Genomic DNA, 19,161 nt, shown 5'->3' on the forward strand with positions numbered 1-19,161 from the left:
CAGTTCAATTCCTTCAGAGAATATACTCTTTTTTTGTTTTGTTTTGTTTTGTTTTTTGTTTTGTTTTGTTTTGTAGCTTCATTTCCAATCTCCCCACATGGATCTCTTTTATACTATTACAAAAAACTCTTCCAAAAAGTGCAGGCATGCCGAAACCGGTTTGGCTCAGTGGATAGAGTGTCGGCCTGTGGACTGAAGGGTCCCGGGTTCGATTCCGGTCAAGGGCATGTACCTTGGTTGCGGGCACATCCCCAGTGGGAGGTGTGCAGGAGGCAGCTGATCGATGTTTCTCTCTCATCGATGTTTCTAGCTCTCTATCCCTCTCCCTTCCTCTCTGTAAAATATCAATAAAATATATTTAAAAAAAAAAAAGTGCAGGCATTTTTCACCCAACAACTTAAGAGAGTACAGAAGCTGTATGTTGACGAAAACTTAAAATTACAACCATATGTAGTATATTTTGAAATAGAAGAAGGAATAAATAGCTGGTGCAGTGAGTCAAATCTTAGAAACCTTAGTTCTAACTCTGAACTCATATGTATGAGTTAAACATTTCCCCTGACGTTTCAGACTAGAACATTAGCACTCACTTTTCTTTTTAACCTTACTGTCTATGTTAGCCAGCTTCAATATCTTTGTGCCACCTTTATCTCATGTATTTTAATTGTTACTAAGAGTCAGACCTCAATAAAATTTTATTTCCGTGTCTAAACATCTTAATGTGGTGACTTGACAAATGCTTATCTTGGCAGCCATTTATGATTGTCTTGCTCTAAAATGATACTGATGCAGATTTATTGATGATTATTGAATTCTCACTAAATAAATTAGACTCCAAGATGTTTCTTATTTTAAAAAAAGATACTTAATCAAATTTCAGGATAAAGAATAAGTCAATGGAAATTCAATTCAGTACATATTTATTAAGCATTTATTGTGTTGGCTACTCTCCTAAATGCTGGAAGTAAATATGAAAAAGAAATATTTTTTATGAAAACCTTGCCTTCATAGAGCTTCACTCTAAAGGATATTTCTGAAATATCAGTTTAAGTTCCTTTAAAGAAATGTCAAGTCACATAATTTATTAACTAATTTCCTATGCTTAAACACCTTAAGTGTACTTTTCTTTTGAAATATCTATACCTTAAAAATCTGGCCTTATATTTTGATACTCAGTATCCCTTAGTTTTATAGATCAAATATCATTGTGTGAAATATTTATTGTTTAAAATAACTATACTTTTGTTTTTCTGATTTTATTTTGTTCTAGATTATTTAATTCTGGGTAATTGAAAATTTCTGGACAAAGCAAATAAATCCTCTCAAAGATAAGCAAATTTAGTTACCCTCAGCTGTTGAAGGTTGTTACAGAATAAGTTAAATGTACTGAACTTTATTTTTCTTCTCCTCTATAAATAGTCTTGATTAACTAATGTAGTAATCAACTTTCTAACATTCAAAATTATTTTCTACGGAAGCAAATTCATTTTGCAAGTCAAATACAACATATTTAACTTTTGCATTTGAAGGACTGTTTATTACTTAGCAAATTTTTGCAGCATTCACATATAGAAGGTAAGTACTCAAATTCATTTAGCCATAAAACCTGAATTCAGTATCTTAAAAGTAGGCATACATTTGGGATTTTTGAATGTTCAATCTTATGCTCATTAGATTAAAGAGTCTAAGATAGTAATTAAAATTTAATAAGGAAGTAGCAATAGACAATCTCAGAATGGTAAAATAAGACTAGCAATAATTAGAACAACTCAAATTTATATATACTGTATGATTCACAAAATATAGTCACATATTTCATGTGATCATATTTTTTAACTACTAATGAATGGATGTATTTACAAATCAATTTAAGCCCTCTTGCAGATGAAAGTAATTTTAATAGAATACCAAATACTTCTTAATTTGAAGAAAATGGGAATTGTTTAAAACTGAATTCATAAAGCCTGAGATCACTTTCATGTTTGAGTAACACCAAATGTTGAAATAAATTTATCGTCCTGGTAAATTTAAAGGACTACTTAACTTGATAATTTGTTTCCTAAAACAATGTTTCAGGACCCAAAGTAACAAAGATGAAAATTGAAGGTGAACCTGAATTCAGACTGATTAAAGAAGGTGAAGCAGTAACTGAAATAATCCATGGAGGTGCGTTATGTATGTTTCCTAGCGCCCCGTTGGGATCTCTATGACTATTTTAATCATAGGAATTGGTTTAAATATATTGAACATCTGATGTTTTCTCTTGGCTTTTGTTTTATGTAAATCATGGGAATATTTTTCTCAGTTATGGGTTCTTATTAGCCTGTCAAATAAAATATAGATGACCTTTAATTGATCTAGTTAGAGTTAATTTAACCTTAAGCCACCAGGTTCAACAAAACTGTCATTATTTCTCTACATGCAGTGATGATTATGAAATACTAGAGGCTTGGTGCACAAAATTTGTGCATGGGGGGGGATGTCCCTCAGCCCAGCGTGCACCCTCTCCAATCTGGGACCCCTCGAGGGATGTCCGACTGCCTATTTTGGCCTGGGATCAGGCCTAAATGGGCAGTCAGACATCCCTCTCACAATCCAGGACTGCAGGCTCCCAAATGTTCGCCTGCCTGCCAGCCTGATCACCCCCTAACCACTTCCTGCCAGCCTGATCAATGCCTAACTGCTCCCCTGCCAGCCCGATTGCTCCTAACTGCCCTCCCTTGCTGGCCTGGTCACCCCTAACTGTCCTCCCCTGCTGGCCTGGTCACCCCTAACTGCCCTCCCTTGCCAGGCTGGTCACCCCTAACTGTCCTCCCCTGCTGGCCTGGTCACCCCTAACTGCCCTCCCTTGCCAGGCTGGTCACCCCTAACTGCCCTCCCCTGCTGGCCTGGTCACCCCTAACTGCCCTTCCCTGCAAGCCTGGTCATCCCTAACTGTCTCCACTGCAGGCCTGGTCGCCTACAACTGCCCTCCTATGTCGCCCTGGATCCCCCAACAGCCCTTCCCTGAAGGCCTGATCACCCCCAACTGCCCTCCCCTGCAGGCCTGGGTCCCCCCCAACTGCCCTCTCCTGCTGGCTTGATCACCCACAACTGCCCTCCCTGCTGGCCATCTTGTGGTGGCCATCTTTGACCACATGGGGGCAGCCATCTTGTGTGTTGGAGTGACGGTCAATTTGCATATTGCCTATTTATTATATAGAATAATGATGACAATAATTTCAACAAAAGGACATATTGGACTTAGAAGAAAAACAATCCCATTGTTTTAGACTGACTAATAAGCCACTGTCAAGATTATCATAGAGTTCTCATTCTAATAATGTAGAACTCTCTGGATTCTCACTAAATACTCATTCCACAGTCAGAAAACAAATATGACATGGAGAGTTAGCTTACTAGATGCCCTTTGCCCTTACCCAAGATTCAGGACACAATTATGAATTTTCAAACATCTGTTGATCTGAATTTATTTGAGTTGTGTCCCCACAATCATTGCAGTGGAACCTCGATTCTCAAATTTAATTCATTCCAGAAGGCTGTTCGAGAAGCAATTTGTTTGAAAACAGAATCATTTTTTTATTAGAAATAATTAAATTGAATTAATTTATTCTAGGCCCCCAAATAATTCCTTGTTGTATCCTTTATTATATAGAGTACATGTCTAATGTACTGTTTATTCTATAAATAAACACTTCTTTTCTTAAATTTATCGAACCACTCCCTACTAGCCTTAAAGAAATCACTTTCAGCACTCATTCCAGGGGTGTCTTTCAGGTCAGTATACAGCATCTTCCCTTTTTCACGTATCATTGTCTCTGAAATGCTAGTACCAGCTAACTGCTTTTTTTTTTATCCAAATCAACAAAAATTTTTCTACCTTTTCAATTGCCTGAGATCATTGTTTCATGAGTACTTTCACACCTTTAGCAACACTTGATGGCCTCTTTATATTTTAAAATTGTGCTAATTGTCCATCTAGCCAGCAACAAAACAACAACAATAATGCCAAAAAAATATTCCCAGCACAATTTCCTGAGATGTTAACAACAGGAGGTTTCGAGGTAAACTGACTCATACTCTTACAGTCTCTCATTTGTTTGTGACTTGAGAGATGTTTTTTTTTAATATATTTTTATTGATTTCAGAGAGGAAGGGAGAGGAAGAGAGCGATAGAAACATCAATGATGAGAGAGAATCATTTATTGGCTGTCTCCTGCACACCCCACACTGGGGATTGAGCTGCATCTGGGCATATGGCCTGACTACTAATCAAACTGTGACCTCCTGGTCCATAGGTCAATGCTTAACCACTGAGCCACTCTGGCAGGGTGGTGAGATATGCTTTTTTTCATGCTGATATATCAGCATGAAAGAGTTGTTAGGTCAAAAACTGAAGTTTTGTTTCACAATCAAGACATTTTTCTGTGAACTAATTGGTCAAGAACAAAATTGTTTGAGATAGGAGATGTCGGAGAACCGACTTTTGATTGTATAATTAAGTTATAAATGGTATTGTTTTGAGAAATACATTTACTCATTAAAATGTCTAGCTTTTGACATCATGAGGTGACAAATCAAATGCATTTTTCTACCCCTAATTTCAGAGCCAATTATTAAAAAATACACCAAAATCATTGATGGAGTGCCTGTGGAAATAACTGAAAAAGAGACAAGGGAAGAACGAATAATTACAGGTAATCTTTAATTCCATAGATGGAACTGTTCCTTAGATTATCAAGATCCAACTACAGTTAATCTTAAAATATCTCTATAGGAATTATTATATCCTGAAAACCCCCAAAATAACAATCATAAAGATTATATGGACCCCTATGTTCATAGCAGCATTATTTACAATAGCTAAGATTTGGAAATAGACCATGTGCCAGTTAGTAGATTAATGGGTAAAAAAGTTTGGGACATTTACATAATGGAATACTATGCAGCAGTACAAAAGAGGGATCTCTTATCCTTTGGGACAGCATGGAGGGACCTGGATAGTATTGTATTAAGCAAAATAAGACAAACTGAGAAAGACAAATATCACATTATCTCACTTATTTGTAGAATCTCAGGAACAAAATAAATTGACCAATAATATAAGACCTGATGCATGGAGGCATGGAACAGACTGACATACCTTGGTGTGGGGATTAGGGACATGAGAAGAGATAAACCAAAGAACTTATATATACTTACATGCATAGCCCATGGACAGGGGCAATAGTGAGGTGAAGACCCTGAGAGGCAGGTAGGGGCTGGAAGGACAGAGGTAAATGGGGGGAAAGTGGAAGACATCTGTAATACTGCCAACAATAAAAATATATCTTAAAAAAATAATTCTTAGAGAAACTAAGTCATTTTCATGGTGGTTATTGAAGTAACTTTATTTTTTTGGCAGACATAATATTATTCTAAATGTGTAATCTATGTTTTTCTCTGAGTTGGAAATTTGTAGACAAATCTATAAGCATTTGTTTTTGTTATGTGCTTCATACACATTATATAATGTACTAGTATATCCTAGAACCAAAACCATTCCCTCTTTAGGTTTTCCATTAATCTTAAGGTCTACTCATATACATACCAGAATATAGGCAAGTATATATAAAACAATAAGTAATCTCAGTAAACCTCTGTATCAGTCTCCCACCAATAAATTAGCCTAAAATTCTGAATACAACTATTCTATAAATATTTGTTTAAATGAGTGATTAGGAACTATAGCCCATGCCACCTACTTATGTAATAAAGTTTTATTGGAATGCAGTGTCAATTCACTTATATAATGTCCATGGATATTTTCACACTATAGCTACTAAGTTGAATAGTTGCAATACAGGCCATATAACCTACAAAGTTTAAAATGTTTACTATCTGGCCCTTTACAGAGGAAGTTTACCTACCCCTGTATTAGTCCTATTTTTTTTTTAATTGTCTTTCCTTTAGGTCCTGAAATAAAATATACTAGGATTACTACTGGTGGTGGAGAAACAGAAGAAACTCTGAAGAAATTGTTGCAAGAAGGTCAGCATACTAAAAAAAATAAGAATATGACTTTACTTAAGCTGTCTGTAAAGACTAATCTGGGAGGCTTCATATATTTTTTTATTTATTTTATATCATTTCTTTGTTTAAGTTCTATACCAACATAAGAGAAAAAAATCCAAACATATAGAATGAAACTTAAATGACAGTCACATTGATTGTTATGTTACATATTTGTTATATATTGTTCAACAGATTTATAAGGAAACAGGCTTATTGAGAAACAGCACTAAAATCTGAGAAAGAACAAAGTGTTGGTCTGGAATTCATTGTTGGGCAGATGTGTTTATATCAGGTCTCCTGTCTTCTTGTTACATAAACCAATTTCTGTTATAAACATGTACCCTCTCAGAGGTCACCAAAGTCACCAAACTCATTGATGGTCATTTACTTGAAGATGAAGAAATTAAAAGACTGCTTCAGGGAGGTTAGTAAAAGAGAAACAACTAACCCGCTAACAGGTGTGGTGACTGAATTCTTCAACTTTTTAAAGACTGAGCGTTCACAGTTTTTTTAAAGATGGCATCATGTGTTATCTTAACAGATTGATTTGTTCAATTAAAGTTTATTTACTATCTATAAAGAAATTATAACTAGTTTAAGCAGTCTTTAAAAAGTATGGTATAAAGCTTGAGGAGCACTGAATATCTTTTTGCTTTGATACACATAATTATAAGGGTATTTTAAGTATGTGAAAAGGGAAAACTTTTAAAATTGGTAGTTATTTGAACAAACCCAAATTGACATACATTTTATATTTTAAAAAATGTATTCACTGCTCCCACAACAATAATACAAGGCATGTTTATGGAATCTTTAAGTTCATAGATCTAGAAAAAAACAGTGCATTTAGTCATTTTCTTTCCTAAAACTGCATTCTTGGGAATATGTATCTGTTTCTTCTAGCAGTCTGAGTGATAATCTATACCTGGGAATGTAAATTATTTTGCATATAATATTAATCTTAATCTTTAAAGTATGGACTGTTCTCTGTCTGTGCCATTAAAGGGACCTGCTTTTAAAGGCAAAAGAGAAAAAAAGAATTAAAAATCTTATGCAAACTCTAAACAGTAATTATTTGAAGAAATAGTAATGTCATAAATATAATGCAGATAATTTTTATTTGAATAAATTAATTTCTAGTTCCTTTTATTAAAGATAAAATGTTGACAGGTTGTCTTAGAGAAACAAGTATTTAAACTATATAGAAATATCAAATAGTCTCCTTGAAATATACCATGAATTGAGAATGTTTGAGAATGCCTAGCCAAAGTATGGTCCAGATGGTTTTTCCTGCTTAAATTTTTATAAATTATATCACTCTACCCAAGAAAATATAAATTATCTTGGGACCATGTATAATCATTGCTTTTTTATTTCTTATTTTAATACAGATAAAAATATCTTATATAGTATTAAAACTGTTCAGCAATAGTAAAAATAATTTTTATTCAAACAGTAATTGAATTTCCCCTCAATAGAAAGATATGTATCTGAAATATATAAGATTTCCTTTCAGACTGCAGGGGATATGTTACACAGCCAAAGCTCTAAAGGAATCAAAGGTTTCTGTACGATCTAATACAGACTTCACTCATCCACCTCCAAAATCTTAATAATCTGCAAAGAAAATATATTAATTTGAGTCAAGCGGCAAAGACATTATGAAGATTAAATTAAATTCTTTTTTTAATTTTTTAGTCCTTGCCACATTAAATAGCATTGTAGAATGGCAGTACTTCTTATTTTTATTTTATTTTTTGAATGTATCTTTAGAGAATGAATCAGTTAGTACCTGTACCTGTGTATATTGCTTTAATTTATTTAAGCTTAAACTTTATGTTAGTATGTTTTCTTTCCTTTAATAAAGTTCCATTAACAAGTCTATTATAAACAATGAATTACATTCTCAAGAATGGCTTTACTCAAGAAAAGAAGATAACCTGCTTCAAGTTAATAATATTCTATTTTTAGTTAACAGACTCTTTCTTAACTCCTGTTTCTGTTAATTGCAGAGGTTGATTCCTTGAGTTTCCACTATATGGTTTTTCTGCATATCTATAAAGCATCAGCTTCCACTATTCCACACCATAAATTTTATTAAAACACTAGAGGCCCAGTGCACAAAATTTGTACACCGGGGGGGGAGGGGGGGGTCACTCAGCCCAGCCTGTACCCTCTCCAATCTGGGACCCCTCAAGGGATGTCTGACTGCCCATTTAGGCCTGATCCCACCTGGGACAGAATCACTTGCAAGGCAAGTGGTTGGGCCCCACCTTAGAATTTCAGACATCCCTCTCACAATCCAGGACTACTGGCTCCCAACTGCTCACCTGCTTGCCTGCCTGATTGCCCCTAACTGCTTCTGCCTGTCAGCCTGATCACCTCCTAACCATTCCCCTGCCAGCCTGATTGATGCCTAACTGCTCCCCTGCCGGCCCAATTGCCCCTAACTGCCCTCCCCTGCTGGCCTGGTCACCCCTAACTGCCCTCCCTTGCCAGTCTGGTTACCCCTAACTGCCCTCCCCTGCCAGCCTGGTTGCCCCTAACTGCCCTCCCTTGCCAGTCTGGTTGCCACTAACTGCCCTCCCTTGCCAGTCTGATCGCCCCTAACTGCCCTCCCCTGCAGGCCTTGTGCCTCCCAACTGCCCTCCCTTGCCAGCCTAGTTGTCCCTAACTGCCCTCCCCTGCCAGCCTGGTCACCCCTAACTGCCCTCCCCTGCAGGCCTGGGTCCCCCCCAACTGTCCTCCCCTGCAGGCCTGGTCACCTCCAACTGCCCTCCTCTGTTGGTCCAGTCACCCCTAACTGCCCTCCCCTGTTGGCCTGGTTGCCCCCAACTTCCCTCCCTTGCAGGCCTGGTCCCTCCCAAATGCCCTGGCCTGCTGGCCTGATTGCCCACAACTGCCCTCCTCTACCGGCCATCTTGTGTTCACATGGGGGTGGCCATTTTTGACCACATGGGGGTGGCCATCTTGTATGTTGGAGTGATGGTCAATTTGCATATTACCTCTTTATTATATAGGATTGCCAAGGTTTTTCTTTTTATCAGTATAATCAGTATAGCTATTAGTACATATCTGGATATTGATTGGATATGCTAGTTATTTTTCCATTCCTGTAAAATCATTAGGTCATCCCTGAGTCACAGTATCCTCTTACCTAGATCTTAAGAGATGCTGTTTTATAAACACACTGGTATTAATGGCAATTAGGTCATGCCCAACCAGTGTGGCTCATTGGTTGAGCACTGACCTATGAACCAGGAAATCATAGTTCGACTTCTGGTCAGGGTGCATGCCTGGGTCTGGCTCAGTCCCCCAGTAGGCAGCATGCAGGAGGTAGCCGATTAATGATTCTTTCTCGTCATGAATGTTTCTATCTCTCTCTCCCTTTCCCTTCCTCTCTGAAATTAAAAGAAAAAAAATAGGTCATGGAAGATTGGCTTTTTTTCTTTGAGAGTCTAGATAATTGATCTATATCCAAACTCTGGTCCTTATCTCTAAGCTTGGAGTTTTCTATCTGAATTGCTCATATTGTGGTACATTTAGATGAATTGGGTATCAATCACTGAAGTCATGACTAAGTGGTCCCCTTGGTACTAATATTATGATTTTTCACTAAAATACATTAGATCCCTTAACTAAAAAAAATGTTCTCACAAAATGCATAAAGTTTTTCATTCTTATCTTAGGCAGAACTGCATTTACCAAAAATACTAAAGTAATTAAGGAAGAATATCAAAATATGGAGAAAGAAACCAAAAAGGTCATGGAAGGTTTTGACAAATCTGACTATAACCCGTAAAGATTTATGGCCTTTTTTAGACAATAGGGGATCAGGTTGTAGATCTGACTCCCAATCTGGTATCCAACTCAAACTAACTTAAGTAAGCTGATTCTTTTTTTTTTTTTTTGGCCTTGGTTCCTTCTTCTGAAAAGTGGGGCTAGTAATGTTACCTACATCTAAATGAGTTAATGTATGAAAAGTGCTTGGAATAATGTGCAGCACATATGAGCTCCCAGTAATGCTAACTACTATCAGTATTTTGGTCAGTGAACATTAACCTGGTCAATGTAGTAATATTTTACACCTTATTTTAAATTTCCAAAGTAATAGTCACATACAAATGCAAAAATCTCACAAATATTTGAACTGACATGCTTTGCATTTTTCACAAAACACGTGGTAGAGAAAGGGCCTTTGTTGGTACCATTTTGTTTCTCTAAACATGCCTTGTTACAACTCTTATTCAGTTTGAGATAGCAGAGTGCCCCTGGGAGGAACTCTGATTTTGTGCACTATTCACACTTTTTTCTAAAGATGTTTGTTTGCCACGATGAACATTTATTTTGATGTTATCATACCAAAATGGTAATGAATTAGCAAATTAGCTAACTGGATACTCAATTAGATACTATCAAGTGATTGGAGAAAATATTCAAGTGTTAGTGCTAATTATTAAAAGTAATGTTGTAAACATTTCTCTGATCTTGTTATAAATTGTACAATAACTTATTTAGAATTTAACAAGTCCATTATAAAAATGGTCTTATTCACTATTTAAAGGTTGGATCCCATTTTTTTCTTGACAATATTTTACAAGCCATATTTTGTTATCAAATAATTCTAAAGTTAAGAAATTTATCAATTGGAACATATTCTGTAATTCAGATTTTCCTATCTCACATAAACTTTAGCCCACTATTCAATTTAATGAAGTTTTCCACAGTTCTGTATGTTATTATAGCACTAATATGATGTTAAGTCATATACATCATATATTCTGTGGAGAGAAAAGACATGTTGGAAATCTGCCACATAGAAATAAAATTCATAAAAAGAAATTTAAAATATTTCTCTTTCACATGGTGCCATATAGCCAAAATTACTGTTGGTGACAGGTTCATTCCTTACCTTTTATGGAATACTAGAGGCCTCATGCATGAATCCTGTGCAAGGGTAGGCCCTCGCAGCCACCCCAACGGCTGTTGCCTCAGCCCTGGCAGCCCTAGCTTCGTCTGAAAGGTCGTCCAGAAGGTCATTCTGCTGTTAGGCCTTTCAGTCGATTTGCATATTACACTTTTATTATTATAGACTAGAGGTCCAGTGCACGAAATCCATGCACTTGGAGGGGGGGGCGTCCCTCAGCCTGGCCTGCACCCTCTTGAAGTCCAGGAGCCCTGGAGAGTTGTCCAACTGACAGCTCAGTGGGACATCCTTAGCACGGCCACGGAGGCAGGAGAGGCTCCCACCACTGCCGCTGTGCTCGCCAGCCGTGAGCCCAGCTTCTGGCTGAGCAGCACTCCCCCTGTGGGAGCACACTGACCACCAGGGGGCAGCTCCTATGTTGAGTGTATGCCCCTTGGTGGTCAGCGCACATCATAGTGACCAGTCATTCCACCATTGGGTCATTTGCATATTAGCCTTTTATTATGTAGGATACGCTATAGATGAGGCCCCCTAGAACCATAAGAAATGCAAAAAATTCACTGTTAACTCATTCTCGAATTGCCCCCACTTAAAATCAAATTGCCCCCCCTGTGGTGTGTGTGCTGCACCTTGGGAACCAGTGGGCTTGACACTTTTCCTCTGAGCTTCATTTCTGAATACATACGCATATACCATGAGAATTGTAATCTCTTCTCCACCTACCTCACTGGGTTGTCATGAGGAGGTTCTGAGCTAATAAACCTAGAAATGTTTCATCAAGTAAGTGATGTCTAAACCGGAAGAGATTGTTATTTTTAAGCCCACGGGTACCATTGCAGGTAGCGGGTGTTGATTAGGGGAGGAGGGCATGATTATTTCCCAGGACTGTAGCTATGGAAGCTTTGCAGAGGGTGGCGGTAAGGTCAAGGGGGGTAACGGTCAAACCTCCCCGCTTGGCACCATTCTTTAAATTGTAAATGGCTGTTTTGCAGTTGTACCTGCTCAGGGCGGGGCTCCAATCTCCTGGAGCGGGGTGGGGGCCACACCAGGGTGGAGCCAGGCGAGTTAGGAGGGCAGGTTTAGCTGCACCCCCATCGAGGTTCAGTGTGCTTCCACTGCGGACATGGCACTGCTGCTGTTGTGGGGAAGGGTCTGACTCTGCGGGGCCACTCAGGCTTGCCTCCACCCGGTCTGGAGTTGCAGAGAGGAGAGGAGTGCCCGGCACCAGTGGAGGTAGCCCCGGGTGCCTTGGGGGCCCTGACGGGTGGTCGCTGGCATGTTATTGTTGTGGGTGCCCTTGGCAGGGGTGGTGGGGAAGAGATCGGGAGTCGGAGGTTCGGGCTGCAGCTAGCCCCGAGGCTGGGTCTTCTCCCTATCGGGTCAGCCTCCCTGTCCTGCCGGGGTTCGGGGGCTGGGGTAGTGTGTCTACCCATCCCCCTGGGGATGCGGGGGCTGGGATAGGGTGTCCATGTAGGGGGATTGGAAGAGCTCCCCGTGGCCGCTTCCTCTTCCTTCTTTGCAGTCCCGGCTCCTGTCAGGCACTCTCCTCAGACCCCCAGGAACTTGGCTCTGGCCACCCACCCCCCTGCTGCATGCACAGCCTCCTGCTGGTCTATCAATATGCAAATTGGTCATTACTGTGACAACGCAAGGATCAATTAGCATATTATCTCTTTATATATATATATTAGAAACTTCATATATGTATATATATTAGAAAAAGTTTGACTTAATTATCTAATATAGATTATTTATAAAAATCAAGAAGTCAAAATTTGAACAAAAAATAAAGGTCAGCCAAAATATGAAGTCGCTGTAGGAACCTCTTCAATGTCAAATGATCAACAACAAAGTGAAAATGGGATGTTATGCCTCCCAGGTTGAGCTTATGGATGAATTACAAGAAAAACAATGGAATTTAGAAATATTTTACAACTGAAACAGCCTAAAACTACAATTATAGACACTTGAAATTCTTAAAAATATTTTTTATTATTTTTAACTAGGTATTTTTTTAATGGCCTTGTAGGATTAGAAGTAAATCTGGAGATAGATATGTAAGCACACATTTTCTGAATTGCTTATTTTCTTATTTCTAGAGTCATTAGGCAAATGATATTTTGTTGTCCTCATGTACTAAAAGGTAATCATGGATTAATTTACAATGATAATTCACAGAGGCAGAAGTCTGATAACATTACAAATAGAAAGAGTGGATATCTTTGGGGAGATACTTCTGCTAAACTTTACATAATGTGAAATATCCCTTCATCATAAAGTCATGCTTTGTACAAAAAAAGTGAAAAAAATCATGTAAGTGATGTACTCTTTGCAGAAGTGGTACATTATACAGAGCTCCAAATGCAATAATGAAACAAAATATTTTGCAAATGGTGAAAATTCATTATGATACGTGGAAAATAAGTTTCTGTTTTGTCTGTTGCCAATGCAAAAGTCTCATGTTTGTGAAATTCACTACTACAAAAGAAAATCTACACACTTAAGTGCTGTTTATTTAAAACTTTATGCTTTTCTGCTTAACTGTGGTCTTCTGTCTGATGCTGGTCATAATTTCAAATTTTTTTTAACTACAACTATTTAATTTTAGACACACCTGTGAAGAAGATACAAGACAACAAAAGAGTTCAAGGTAAATGTATTTACTATAGTAATATACATATGTAACACATGTGTTGTTAAAAGAAACCAAAGAAAAGGAGAGTGCTTTCATATATTTTATTGGACTTTGTTGTCTGTTAGAGAGAACAGTTAGCCAATATGGGGGCAAAGTATTTTGAAGGCAAGAAGATAAATTGTTTATGTTCTGCACTATTAGTAAAATCTAAGCATAACAAATATTAAGGGAAAAGCAATTATACTCATCTAAAGTGCTAGATACATTGAACCCTTTAGGAAAACTCAAATAGAGTTAATATGGAAAGAAATCCTTAAATATAAAAACTTAACAAAAGTAAGTACAAGACTGAACTCTGTAAAATGTTATTTTTTGAGATGAGACTAGAGTTGAAGTATAAACACTGTCCACATACAGGAAATTGTTAATATAACTGTACAAAATTTTGATATGTGTAGATTACATATACATAATTTACTCATATACAGTGAGTGGCCAGATTATTATGATCTCTGAATGCATAATAATCTGGCCACTCAGTATATATATATATATATATATATATATTTTAGAGGCCCGGTGCATGAATTCGTGCATGGGTGGGATCCAGCCAGCCTGGCTAGGGGGAGGGGACATGGGTGGTTGGCCTGCTGGTCGAACTCCTGGTCGAGGGGACAATTTGCATATTAGCCTTTTATTATATAGGATAAACACTAAGTGGCCAGATTATTATGCATTCAGAGATCATAATAATCTGGCTACTCAGTGTTTATACCCCCATTCAATATAATATTCTTTATAACTATGTTTATGTGCACTTTCTAATCTTCCACTTAGGTTACCTTACATTCTGATACATTAAAAAATCAAAGATTCCCCTTATGGAACTTGGAATAAATTATAAATTTGGAATTTCTAAAATAATTACATACTGGTAGTTAAAAGAAGTTACAAGTCTTATAAATGCATTATGGGCATATATGATTTTAAGTTAATCCAATAAAGACATTTGAAATTAAATAATCAATGATACATGTAATTTTTAATTAAAATTTATCAGGGATTTCTTCTGAACTTTCAAATTCAATCAAATTTTCTAGAGAACTAAAATCACCACTTTAAATTATCATTTTCATATACCTTTATACAAAGTATAACCTTGATTTTTTCATCATAAATGAAGGATATTATTAAGAAACTAGAGGCCCAATGCACGAAATTTGTGCACTCAGTGAGGGGGGTCACTCAGCCTGGCCTGTGCCTTCTCGCAGTCTGGGAGCCCTCAGGAGATGTCCAACTGAGGCTTAGGCCTAAGCCACAGTCAGACATCCTTAGCACTGCTACAGAGGTGCGAGAAGCTCCCGCCACCACTGCTGTGCTCTCCAGCATGAGCCCAGATTCTGGGCTGAGTGGTGTTCCCCCTGTGGGAGTGCACTGACCACGGGGGGAAGCTCCTGCGTTGTGTCTTCCCCCTGGTGGTTAGTGCACGTCACAGCAACCAGTCATTCTGCTGGTCATTCCGCCATTCAGTTGATTTGCATATTAGCCTTTTATTATATAGGATATGGTCTTTTATAGATATAGTTATACATAGAATATCATATTTTTAAACTCTAACGTTTCATTATATTTACTATCTATGTGTTCTCCCTTCTTCCTAATCAGGATCTAGAAGACGATCAAAAGAAGGTCGTTCTCAGTGAAAATCCAGACCAGACGACAAAGTTTATATAACCCTAAACCCTGACATTAAAGAAATATTATGAGGACCATTTGATTTCAGGAAATAAACCATCACCACACACAAAAAAAACAATCATTGAACAATTCTGAATGCAAATTTAATTCTTTTGAATTAGGAAAATGAAGGAAATTGTGGACTTTACAATCTCAATTGTGAGATGGGAACTGAGGGAATTCAAACACCTTACAGACTTTTACATCTTGACATTAAACATTCTGACCAACTTGGGGATCCATCAAAGAAAATCCTTATCACTGGATTTATTACAATTTAAATCTTAGTGCTGAGCCATTATCCTATTCAGAAAATTAAGCTTTGAATTTATTTAGTGGATAGACAAAATGGATGCAATCAGTTACTTCTCCATGAAAAACTAACTTATAGAAAAGGGTGCTCAATTAAGAAAAAAAAAAAGTTTTACATCAAAAGGTTTTGCACATTTCTAATGCAATGTGGGTTTACTGGTAAATTATGTATTTCTACAACTAATTTTATACTCTTTAAATATTTGTCATATGCTGTTTTCAGTACATATTTTTATCTCAAATATTTCAATAGAACCATCAATTTTTCACGTATAAAGAGATTTACTTCAAATTGGGTAATTCAAAAAACTCAAGATTTAAATTAATAAGTGGTTTGGACATGGATTTTTATACCTCCCTTTTTTATAACAAATACTCATTAAAAGAAGCTGAATAAATTTAGTGTTTCTTGAATTTTTAAAACTATTGCTTTGAAAAAGAATCATTATAGAATAAATCAATTATTAAACAGGAACTAAGTACCTAATGTAACCCCAGAACTGTACTAAATTATGAGGAGCAAATGATGAATTACACAGTCAGTGTCCTCAAAGGGTAGAGACAAATCACCAATAACCCATAATGCACCATGACCTTTAATCAGCACTATACAAACACAAATACATCAATTAATTTTTTTCCATGATTGGGCTAGAGATAAGAGTAACCACAGAGAGCTCTGAACTGAGACTGGAGTAATATTAGAGTCCATTGCATGGCAATGGAGGGAAGAAAAATATTTGTTTGTTGAGAATGATAAAGGTATCAGATTGATCTATCTAGATCTCAGAAAGTATCACCCTTGCTTGGACTAGTTAATATAAGAGCATTTAAGAAATAGAATGTATACTCATAAGAAAGTGATTAGTGATTGTGTAATAAAATTATATCATGCATTGGAAGTCAGTCATTGGCAAATTATAAAACTAAGGAGGGCCAAACTAAAGATACCAGTCTTGACTATACTTACCCAGCTTGGATCAGAGGTTCAGTTCTAAAGTACCACTACAGGACCTGGAAACTTTTGGGGTAGCTGAGAAGCAATTTGGGTGAGGAAGTAAGATATAAAATTTTGATAGTATTGCTTAGTTGAAGAAGTGTTTGATAGCCTTGGTTTTCCAGGATGCTTTCTAGTTTAGGCCAGTGGTGAGATTAATGTCTAGTATTTAGAGCCCTTGCCAGGAAATAAAATGTTGTACCAATTCAGTACTCATGTAGTGAATCTTGGGACTTTAATGTCAATTGGATGGGGTGTGGCTATTATCTCAAAATGATTCAGAGGAGGTGGACTTAAGGTGGTAATGGTAGAAAATACTAAACTATCATTAACACAGGTGGCTATAATCCAAACACATAGCATGTTGGTCAAGTTCCCCTAGAAGCTCATGAGTTAATTAAATAGACAAATGGTAAATATATTTATTCTGTTAGCCCTCTTCAGGGTTTTCATTTGATGATGAGCCAAGTGTTCCAGAGTTGGAATTTGAAAATCGTAATCCAGGACAATAAGAATGAGGTTGAAAGGTTGAGGTCTTTTCAAAGATTTCTAACTTAAAGACCTTTTTTAACCACAGAAGAAGAAAATAATGAGTATTGGCTCATACACATATAAAATCTAGCACATCTCTCTGGTAAAGTATAGTCTTTCAAGGGACACATGTAAATATAATTAAAGAAAAAGTAAATGGATTATTAATAAAATATAAATTAATTAATAATACAAATAATAATATTAAAATATATGAAAATAGAGAATAATTTAAAACCACAGAAAAAGAATTTTAAAAAGATATATACACAAATATCAATCCCTCACTTTCCACAAATTGAAGAGGCAGAATTGTATGAGCTTTTACACACAATATTTAATCCTTTAAAAATTTGAAGAGTTTTATTATCTCTAGTTTTATATGAAAAAAATGAGTCTCAATGAGTTTACATAACTTTCTTTCTTGTTTTGCTCTGTATTCTTAAATCAGGCCAACTACTGACCACACGTTGATTATCCAACAAGTGCAAACCTGGACATGACAAACACATTTGTTTTCACAATTGTGCTGACTCTATACTAATTCATTTCAGCTCTTTTTTTAACTATCCTCTGCATAATTAGCATATAGTAGGTTTGAGCACAATGAACTTAAGTCTGTATTTTAAAACTAGAGGTCTGGTGCACAAAATTCATGCACTAGGGGTGGGGGGGCCTCAGCCCAGCCTGTGCCCTCTTGCAGCCTGGGACCCCTTGCTCCTTACCGCCTGCCTGCTTGCTTCTTACCACTCGGCTTGCTGCTCCTTAGAGCTGCCACAGAGGTGGGTGAGGCTCCTGCCACCACTACTGCACTCGCTAGCCATGAGCCCAGCTTCTGACTGAGTGGTGCTCCCCCTGTGGGAGCGCACTGACCATAAGAGTGCAGCTCCTGCATTAATCATCTTCCCCCTGGTGGTCAGTGCCATCATAGTGACCGGTCATTCTGGTTGTTCCACCATATGGTCACTTAGGCACTTATTATATAGATGGAAGTACCTGACAGTCAATGTGCACCCCTGAGAGGTCCCAGATTGCAAGAGATCGCAGGCCAGGCCAAGGGACTCCACAGGTGCACAATAGGGACTGGGAAGGAATGCGGGAGGTTGGGCAGCTGGAGAGGGACCGTGGAAGCACTCCAGGGCATGTCCAGCACATCTTGCTCAATCCCGATTGGCCAGACCCCAGCAGCAAGCTAAGCTACCAGTCAGATCATCTGCCCCCTGGTCGTCAGTGCACATTATAGCAAGCAGTTGAGCAACCTTAGTATATCATTAGCATATTACGTTTTGATTGGTTGAACGGACGACCAGATGACAAGACACTTAGCATCTTAGGCTTTTATTATATAGGACTAGAGGCCCAGTGCACGAAATTTGTGCATGAGGGGTGGTCCCTCAGCCCAACCTGCACCCTCTCCAATCCGGGATCCCTCAGGGGATGTCACACTCCATATTTAGGCCCAATCCCGCACCAGCAGTCGGATATCCCTCTCGCAATCTGGGACCACTGGCTCCTAACTGCTCACCTGCCTGCCTGATCACCCCTAACCACTCTTACTGGGGGACCAATTAGGGGCCGGGCGGAGCCAGCCATGGGGAGAGACTGTGGTCGGTGGGCTGGCCGGCCACTTCCCGGAATGGGGTGGGGGTGCCCATCAGGGGCCAGCGGCCTGGGGTAGGAGCCATGGGTGGTTGGCCAGCCAGCCCTGCCCCTGATTGGGGTGGAGGGGCTGATCTGGGGTGGGGCCAGGCAGGGGGAGGGGCTGCAGTAGATTGGCTGGCCAGCCTTGCCCCCTATTGGGTTGGAGGGGTGGGATCAGAGGCAAGCAGCCACCGGGAGGGGATGCGGGCCTATTGTGGTGGGGCACGCTGATTAAGGGTGGGGCTGGCGCGGGGAAGGGAGGGGGCATTTGGCCAGCCGGCTAGCTCTTTTTTTTTTTTTTTTTTTTTTTTTGGCAATTTCATAACT

At 38.2% G+C, this 19,161-nt stretch overlaps 1 protein-coding gene across 6 annotated transcripts in view; it reads left to right on the forward strand.

The window, feature by feature from the left end:
- POSTN (periostin) overlaps positions 1 to 16,085 on the forward strand; it is a 48,216-nt gene extending 32,131 nt beyond the window's left edge. For 2 of the 6 annotated variants that reach the window (XM_080661007.1, XM_080661009.1), the window contains exons 17-22: positions 2,077 to 2,166; positions 4,608 to 4,697; positions 5,953 to 6,030; positions 6,404 to 6,478; positions 13,590 to 13,631; positions 15,282 to 16,057. In XM_080661007.1, coding sequence (XP_080517133.1) covers positions 2,077 to 2,166; positions 4,608 to 4,697; positions 5,953 to 6,030; positions 6,404 to 6,478; positions 13,590 to 13,631; positions 15,282 to 15,319 — 413 coding nt within the window. In that variant the 3' untranslated portion in view covers positions 15,320 to 16,057. Of the gene's footprint in view, positions 1 to 2,076; positions 2,167 to 4,607; positions 4,698 to 5,952; positions 6,031 to 6,403; positions 6,479 to 13,589; positions 13,632 to 15,281 lie in introns of all 6 variants that reach the window. The other 4 variants (XM_080661006.1, XM_080661008.1, XM_080661005.1 and 1 more) reach the window with 3 other exon arrangements.
- Positions 16,086 to 19,161: the final 3,076 nt, after the last annotated feature.

This window comes from Plecotus auritus (genome assembly GCF_963455305.1).
Source record: "Plecotus auritus genome assembly, chromosome: 3".
Classification (NCBI taxonomy): Eukaryota; Metazoa; Chordata; class Mammalia; order Chiroptera; family Vespertilionidae; genus Plecotus; species Plecotus auritus.